This window comes from Oncorhynchus tshawytscha, linkage group LG03, assembly GCF_018296145.1.
Source record: "Oncorhynchus tshawytscha isolate Ot180627B linkage group LG03, Otsh_v2.0, whole genome shotgun sequence".
NCBI classification, from domain to species: Eukaryota; Metazoa; Chordata; class Actinopteri; order Salmoniformes; family Salmonidae; genus Oncorhynchus; species Oncorhynchus tshawytscha.
Window position 1 is genome coordinate 63,216,303 of NC_056431.1, and position 9,377 is coordinate 63,225,679.

At 43.0% G+C, this 9,377-nt stretch overlaps 1 protein-coding gene across 1 annotated transcript; it reads left to right on the forward strand.

The window, feature by feature from the left end:
• The first annotated feature begins 878 nt into the window (after positions 1-878).
• lrrc58b (leucine rich repeat containing 58b) lies at positions 879-8,337 on the forward strand. The gene is made up of 4 exons (XM_024405634.2): positions 879-1,617; positions 6,303-6,431; positions 6,677-6,954; positions 7,092-8,337. Exons 1-4 carry the CDS (start codon positions 1,157-1,159, stop codon positions 7,283-7,285), a joined length of 1,062 nt encoding a protein of 353 aa, XP_024261402.1. The 5' UTR covers positions 879-1,156; the 3' UTR covers positions 7,286-8,337.
• The last annotated feature ends 1,040 nt before the right edge of the window (positions 8,338-9,377 follow it).

The following is a 9,377-nucleotide window of genomic DNA, read 5'->3' on the forward strand; positions in this document are numbered from 1 at the left end:
TCAATTAATGACATTCATGCGTCAGAGCTCAGTCTATACGAGAAGTGTTGCTGTTGTGGTTTTCTACAGAAACTCTAGCCTACATTCCATTGATATTGCTCCAAGAGGCAGTGTTCCAATGTCATCTGGTCCATACAGTGGCTGTAATTTGAGAACACCTTTTAAGTCCCTTAACATTCAAGCCTCTTGTGGTTTAATATGTGAACAAATGCCAAGTTTGTATAAAGTGCAAGGACTGTGTGTTCCCAGGATAGTAAAAAAAACAATTATCTGTAAAAAGTCTGATAATTTCGCATGTCATCTGTTTACCCTGAGACAAGTCTGCCAGTGGTATCTTAGCACAGGTCACAGTGACCTACTGAAGATCAATTCATTCTTCCATTCAGTCATCTGGTCCATACAGTGGCTGTAATATGAACATAGCTTTTAAGACACTTAACATTGCAAACAGTGCATATGTTTGTATTCTGCTAGGCAGCATTGTGTTTTATGGTGGATATGGGTGACTTGAGATTGCTTTTATAACCAAGTTGTGCAGGTCACATTTTTTTTTAAATCTACACACTCGTGGGCGTTCTTGCACAATGTAATACTACTGGATGATTGCATAATATCCAAGGGCAAGGGGACCAGGGAGAAGACTGCAAATTGAGTGAATTACCACCGTCAACTTTCTCCCAGTTTTACACAGTTATGCACCAATTACAACATTTATGCACCACGATTATTCTGTTTACTAGTAAACGGTGACAAACGTCGTGATGTTACTCTATAACTAGATCAGATCCAACTTAGATAATGCATGCAAACCAATGAAAGGGTTAAATTAGGGCGGAACTACTACTGGCCAACCCCGAAACATGTACTATATATATACTAAACAGTTGCTTTGTTGTACCAGCCAGGTTCTGACAAATCACAGTGAGCTATTCTACACAATCATCTTTTCCCGACACAGGTTTATTTATTTTCTGTCAGATGCAGTTGTAACCCACTGCTTGGGAATACATTCTTAGCGACAATGTGGGTCGCCACCGTTCGGCTACTTCAAGGAATATTGATTTGAAACAGACGGAAACTCGGGGCCATTGGACTCCCATAAAGAGTTTGCAACCCCACGTTGTTCAGAATATTGAACAGTAGCCTACACTGCGAAATGGATTTGCATGAAGGAGCCGCAAACGGTCATTGTGAGGGTGTTTTAGACCTGTCGCGTCGGAATTTGAACAGTTTGAGCTTGGTCAATATCAGCGAGGAGCAAAAGAGGGACACCAAGCAGTTGTATCTAAGCTTCAATCGATTGGCCACGCTGTCCGGATCAGTTTGCATGTTCTCCAACCTCGAGTTTCTGGACATTAGCAACAACGGACTATCGGTCATCTGTGAAGATATTACTCGGTTAACCAAGCTCAGAACACTAATATCCAAGAACAACCGTCTGGACGAATTCTCGCTGCCTAAGGAGTTTGGATCTTTGCCGTTGGAGGTGTTGAATCTAAGTGGCAATCGATTTGAGGAGATGCCAGCGCAGTTCCTGAAGTTGCAGCGGCTACAATCACTTTCCCTGGGGGGAAACCGATTACAAAGTATTCCTGCAGAAATAGAAAACTTAACCAGGTATGTAGACTACATAACTTGACGTGCACGGCCTCCCCAGCTGCTAAAGGAAGTGATGGGTCGTTCGCAAACGAACGGATCATCTTGTTGAACGTCGAGGACCGAATCGTATTAGTGAAAGAGCTGTCCATTTGACTCGCCGAGTTGCATACTCCGTTTTGAGGTCAAAACGTTGTTCTGCAAAGTTTCAAAAGAAGTATCTAGAGGGTGAAACAAATAGTGGGGAGAGCGCGTGAGTCTGGTCCACGCAGATGTTTTTTTTCCAGTGCATTTTTAGGGGGCAACTTCCTTTTCAGGCGATCTAACAGTGGCCAGTTAAACATGTAATTTCAACGCGAATTTCACAATCTGACATAATGGTAGCCTACTTGGCTTTACATTGGCGATTTGCATTTGTTTCGTGATTCCAGGTCGATTTAAGCATTTTGAACAAAGAGCCGTCTGGGAGCCAAATGAACCGGCTCTTTTACGTGAACGCAGCCAAATGAACCGGCTCTTTTACGTGAACGGGGCCAAATGAACCGGCTCTTCTACGTGAATGGAGCCAAATGAGCCGGCTCACGGAACCCGTTGAATGCCCATCACTATATAGCTACAGCGTTGTCGCATTAGCTTGTTACAATGTTGCAGTTCACTGTGGTTTCCACTAGATAGGCCCATAGCCAATTGTGACTGTGCGATCATAAAAGTTCAGGAAAACCAAACTTTGCTGCTTTTTTTGTTGCTTAATTTAAGGTTTGGGTTATGCATAAAGTTAGCAGTGTGGCTAAGTTTAGGGTTAGGTTTAAATTCAAACATTTTAAAATAGGCTGGGTTTAAGATTTTGTGGCTGTAGTAACAAGTTACTATCGTTCCACAGTGATTGCATCACAACCTTTCACATAGTATCAGGCGGTTGACACTTTTGCTAACTATCACCAGCACCAGCTTAGGCCTAGTGTGATAAGGTTTACTGGCGAAGGGTGAGTTCAGTGGGTACAGGCCATTTCAACTGCCATTGCTGCTGGGAGTTTGGGTTGTTGTGAAGGCTTAAGTGATGCCGTTACATCAATGCATAGAGGTGGGAGCAAGCTGTGCTGTGCTGTCTAGTAGCCTAATTCCATGGATGCTTACCATTACAAAAACAATGCACCCCCTTGATTGCCAGGACTATGGTTAAATGGATTTTAAAACATCCTCACTCCTCCAGTAGGCTACTGTATCAGTACACTGAAGCAGACTTTAAATCCTAACCTGTAGGTTTTTTTAGGAAATGAAAACCGTATACTATCACAACATGCAGATAATCACAATTACCATGCAATCAGGCCTTGACCAACACTGGGCCTGGGTTAGCCAGAATAGATTTTGACCCTATGCTTGCTTACAGCTGCACTGGGGTCAGACAGGCTTCCTGTGTAGATTAAGACACAGCGGTGCCAGATCAGGCTCAGAAAATGTACCTCAATCCATGGATGAGAAATGCATTGAACTAACTCTGAATTGTCCCATTATCCCAACTGTTACATCGAGAACATCTATTTAAAGAAAACAAGCCGTCAATTCTTCTCTCTCCTAATGGGAACTTGGAATACAACACATTTCTTATCCCTGGATTGTGGTACGTTTTCCAAACCATATCTCACACCAGCTCCGCAGTGTCTTAGACTAAACAGGAAGCCTGTCCGACCCCAGTGCAACTGTTATCAAGCGTAGGGTCAGGATCTATTCTGGCTAGGGTTGGGGCATGACTGACTGCCTAAGTTGCTCAGAGGTTCAATCTGTGAAAAAATGCCAAGTTTGTATAAACTGCAAGGACAGTGCGTTCCCAGGATAGTAAAAAACAATTATCTGGAAACAGTCTGTATTTCTCATGTCATGTGTTTACCCTGAGACAAGTCTGCCAGTGGTATCTTAGCACAGGTCACAGTGACCTACTGAAGATCAATTCATTCTTCCCTCTACCCCAGCCCCCATACAGGTCACATTCTTCTGATATCAGTGAGCACAGTTTAGGATCTGACTATATAGCCAACTAACATTATAAAAGAGAAGGCATTGTAAAGTCAGATCAGTGGAACTGGGATGTGGGTCATGCCAAGCGGTATTAAACAGTAGCCTATTTATAGACTAACCAAAGATAAGTGTGTAAGTACTTTGACTTCAGCTGCAATAGATCCTGATTGGCTTTAATAGTTCACTAACCCTGACCCTATTGGCTGACTGTCATCAACTGATTTGAACATTGCTTTTTAGTGACATAACATACTTTTTATATGGGCAAATAAAACTAATAGGAAGATGTAAAACTTTCCTTTTTATTCCACGCCTGAAGGTGGTTTTAACCTTCCAGACTTGGACTTGTATCAACTCACCACCCAGGGCTGTTACTTGGGACATATAGTTAAATACACTGAAGAGGAACAATGGGTACATATTGAAGATGAGCATGTTCATACCCAGGATCCTTTGTGTCTATTTTCGAAGGATAAAGCAAAGAACATTAACAACTTCATAGTTATGAACACTATAACAATATGGAATTAAATGACGGGTTTTATATCATTTCAATTTGAAATATTTTGGACATTAGAGCAAACTTGAGGGAATCTTATTTGAGTCAGAAGTATATTCCAATAATTGGTAAGCTATACAAAACCTTGCAGAGAGCCTCATTTATTCACAGTCTCTTAGAGGAAAAATAAACTATTGGAACCAAGACTTTTAAAAATAAGATATTGGCACAAGATGGAGAGAATGTTGGAACATAATTAACTAAATTAATTAATGAAAATGTATGCTTATTCCAGTATAAACTAGAATTTATTATAAAATTGCCAAAATTCCCAAATTCCACAGCACAACGTATACAATGACTCTGTGCCTTCTGGGAATGGTCTAAAGTCCAAAAGGTATGGGTGGAGTTAAATGTGGCTGTCAGAACTATTAGTCTGCAAATTTCAAGCCACGGCATATGACGATGCAGTAAGATACTTCTTCTTGTTAATCATCTTGAAAGATTTGTTTACTTTAACACTGGAACTCGACCAATCCTCCGTTAACACAATGGAAAGGTCATGCATCATTATCTAAATGCTGAAAGTGCTTGGGCGATGGAGAAAAACAAAATGGTGCAGTTTGAGGCCATGTGGCGGAGAGTGGGGTGTGAGCATGAGGGTCTTGGCAGATGTGATGTAGTTGCTGTTTGTGTGATGTCATATTGTAGGTGTATTGTTTTTTTTATCCTACAAAGGAAAAAGTGGACTCATAGCTTCAAAATGGTATATTATAACCCCACTTGAGAAGAAAAAGGCCCAGTACATACAAAATGTATATTTAAAAGAAGAAAAAAAGTTAAAATGCAATTTGACACTGAGGTTGGAATACTACTGTAAACTTGTGAAAATGATGTTAAGAGCTTTTTGAAAGGACTGCCTGAAATGTCGGCCAATTTTGGTGGGGTGGAGTTTTGGCCTTCCATGGTGACGTCACCATGTGGTATATTTTGTTAATAGACCAATAAGAAAGAGTTTCAAATCAGGGTGGACAGTATCCAGATTTTCATACCGTTTCTGTACCGTGCTGGGGAATACTGTATTACCAGAAGTGCACACAGGGGGCACTATAAAAATACTAATTCATATTTTTTTGGAGGGGTGCGCATAACAATTTAGGCAACAGGGATCTTGATCCAGGATGGGATTGAATGTCTCTGCTGTAACCCCAGGTCTCTAGTGATGCAGTGCCTTAGACCTCTATGCCACTCGGTAGGCCCCTTTCTGATCATTTTAATTGAAAATAATCAGTTATTTAATTGTTACCCAGAAACAGAACTCCAGGGGCCCCAGGACTTGACTTCCAGGGGCCCCACCCGCCCGTGTGGGTTAACTGTACAGAGGAGGCCATTATGCGCCAAGGACACAGAATGGCCTCCTCTGTCCCAGTTGCTGCTGTCATCATTTCTGCTGACGGATCACTCCCTGCATCTCCCTTTCACTCCCTGTTTCTCTTTGCCTGCTGCTCCCTCTGTTCCTCTCTCTCTCTCCATTTTCCCAGTGTCCAGCTGTCCTTTCACTCGTTCTTCCTTTCAGAGGGAATGTGATGAAACACTTGAATGTGTACATTTCCGTTTTGAGATTTGTGGATAAATGTATTATCTGATCTTTTTCGAACTGCCTCAGTCAGTCATCTGTTTTGAATGGGACTACCCCACATGGTTGTGGTGTAGGCTAAGCAGCAGACATTTGATTATACTCGACCTAAACTTCACTCTAGCCATGAGAGAATGTTTTGGACTCTCTACCTCTGGCGGCCCCTACGCAAGTCAGAGTAAACCCATGCAGGCTAAAGACAGAGCTAGAAATTCTGGCACTTCTCTGTGGTATGTGTACAGTGTGTGTCTCTAGTGTCTTCCCTTTCAAACTGTTTGTTCAGCAGCTCCACTGCTCGAGCCCTTTGATGCCTTTCACTCACTCTGTTAACACATCACTGTCACATACAGCATCTATGTCAACATGTGGGAACTCCAATGTAGTACTGATGTGTCAAAACATGGCTAGCCACATATGCACTTGGAACTGCCCAGTAAACAGTATGTTATGGTGTTTTTGATGTCCCAAAGACCATCTGGGTTCATGCTGTACTTGTTACTGTCATGTTAATTGTCACTTGATATGATGCTAAACATATTTAAACCTCTCTGTCAGTCTGGAGCTTCTGTATTTGGGTGGTAACCTGATCACGTCTATTCCTCCTGAGCTGGCCAACCTGCCCTACCTCAGCTACCTGGTCCTGTGTGACAACCGCATCCAGGGTATACCCCCGCAGCTCACCAGGTAACCATAACACTAACCCTATCTGGCGCATACTGCCACAGCTCACCAGTTAACCACAACACAACTGTAATATAACTAACACAATAATACTGCCACAAGACTGTGATAACCCAACCATATTCAAAGCATACCTCCACAACTGGTTAACAGAACCACATCCATCGTGGACTATCATAACCTAAACAAAGTCTAGATTTTTGCCTATAATACTCATAACAATGACCATGCCCCCTCTCTCCCCTCAGGCTCCACTCCCTGCGTTCCCTCAGTCTCCATAACAACCTGCTGACCTACCTTCCCCGGGAGATTCTCAGCCTGGTCCACCTGCAGGAGCTCAGTCTCCGTGGCAACCCCCTAGTTGTGCGCTTCGTCAAGGAAATGACGTATGACCCTCCGTCGCTGCTGGAGCTGGCGGGACGTACCATCAAGAGCCGGAACGTTCCATACTCGCCCTGCGACATGCCCTGCCACCTGCTGCACTACCTAGACCTGGCCAGCAAGTGCCCCAATCCTAAGTGTGCCGGTACGTTTACTACAACTAGCTTCTCATTGGACTGTGTGTCTGTATTTCTGTACCTGCCTTTGTCTTGTCTGTATATAATGTATTATGTGTCCTATTTTAGTGTGCTTATTCTATCTTTCTGCTTTCTCTCTCCACAGGTGTGTACTTTGACTCATGCGTGCGCCACATCAAGTTTGTGGACTTCTGTGGGAAGTACCGGCTGCCCCTCATGCACTACCTGTGCTCCCCGGAATGCACCTCACCCTGCAGCTCCAACCCCCAGAGTGACGCAGAGTCAGAGGATGAGATCAGCGTGCCCGCTGACCGCCTGCAGAAGGTGCTGCTGGGATAGCAGGAAGTGGAGAGTCCTCTGGTCGTAACCATGATAAAGGAATGAAATCTGACCCCTCTGGTCTCTCGTGTGTGTGTGACGCTAGACTCGTAGACACAAACACACATATGAGAGATGTCTTTAGAGGTGTGTGTCCCCGGGAACCTATTGACTGTCAGTAGCAATCTAAAATTGGGGGACAAATTGTGAGGGAACTCCTGGATAAGGATAGGAGGGCAGTAGAAAACATAACTATTGCCAACTCGCTATGTTAGCCATTGAAAGGGGTTTTCATGATTTTCAAACACCATCACGCCTTTCCTAAGAATCAGGATATGAACAATGTGAGATATCCAAGTGCCGGAAAAGTGTGTGACCCAGTACTCTGTGAAAGCTTTGTCTTCTCTCACACACAGGAAGTCGATCTAGGTTGGCAGAGTGTGTATGGACACCTCACAGCACAATACACACATTTACTGTGAAAGGAGAAGACCTAACTAATCTGACAAGATGCAATGAAAGTTGGTATTTCCAGCCCTGGGTTTTCTCTAAATATAGACAGTTGTAGATGTATTTTGATCTGTGTGGGAACATTTACACAATATCCCCAGAAGGTACATGTTCAAGGTGAACAGGTACTACAGTATTTGGCCTTTAAAACTTTATTAAGACTAAAAATGCTGGTCTATTGTTACAATACCATGAAGAAGTGAAATGAAATGGAAGGAACAGCAACAAAAAAAACGACTTTTTGCACCCTGAAATATGTGACAATTCACCATTTGAGTTTGTCTTTTGCTTCCTGGAAGTGATTTTCTATTTGTGATCCTAAACCAATGTGAAAAAATCATTTTTTTTGTAGCCTGTACTGCGCTTATACAAATCCATCGTTCTACTCTCTTACACACATTGGCTCAGACTAATACAGTGCTTTTATTGAAGATGACTTATGGAATATAATATAGTACTCATACAGGTCGACGATCTGTACTAAAGTATGTGCACTTTTCCCCTTTAATATAGACTGTACAGTATATAATATCACTAATAAAGTTTGATTTGCATATGTAAAATGTGTGGGATATCTGAATGGTCACCTGCTGTGGTGAGGTATAACGTGCAACATCAGCTGATCTGTCTACTTAGCTTATAGTCCACATCCCGTATCTGCTGAAGCAATAATGACTTCTCCTTAGCTTCTGACGTCATTGTTTGCTATGTAAGACTAAACTGTGTGGAAGAAGAATCAGTGAGCCTGTCATTGTTTGACCACAAGTGTTCAGAGAGCTCAAAGTTCTGTGTCTGTCTGTCCTGCCCTCCTCATTCAGGCCTGGGATCGCTTTAACTCTGACCCCTTTATCTGTTCTCTCTGACACACTCATTTCACTGTGAGAAGCTGATGTGCTGACAGGGTTGTGCTCCGAGTGCTCTCAGTATCTGCTGGATATGAGTGTGATATGTATTTGAGATGTTATCCACCCCAATGATTCCTTCTCCCAACAGCAGGTATTTCAGAGCAGCTTACTTACTGTATGTTACATCAGCCAGGTGTGTGTGTGGAGCTGTTACATCTATTTCCTATGTCAGAGTGTGTGTGCGCTTGTATGTGTGTCAGCTGCAATCCGAGACAGAGACGCTGAAGCGGCCATGACGAAACAGCCAGAGTGAATTAAAAAAGGAGAGGAGATGAGCACTCTGTCACCAGCCAACACAGGTCAGGAGTGGACACTCACAGATCACAAGTCACAACTCTGATACTTTGAATACAAAACAGGGTAGTCTAAATCTTGAACTCAGAATTCAGAGCATAACTAAGAGCTTGGGACGAGTTGGATCTCTTCCATCAGCACAGCTGCGACGACTCTTGTCTGTCAGCAGTAAATGGAAGAGAAAGACCCAAGCTCCACAGAGTACCAATACTCTGGACAACTGAACTGCCTGCTGAAGGTAAAGACAGATTGTGTGTGTCCATATAGTATGTACTGTATGCAGGCTAATTCTGTCTGACATTAGGGTTTTTGCTCTGCCCTTAGGAGGATAGTAAAGGTTATCTGTGGATTAAAGAACAGTGGTTTGACTGTGACTTGGCAGCGTGTGCCTCAACTGACGAACA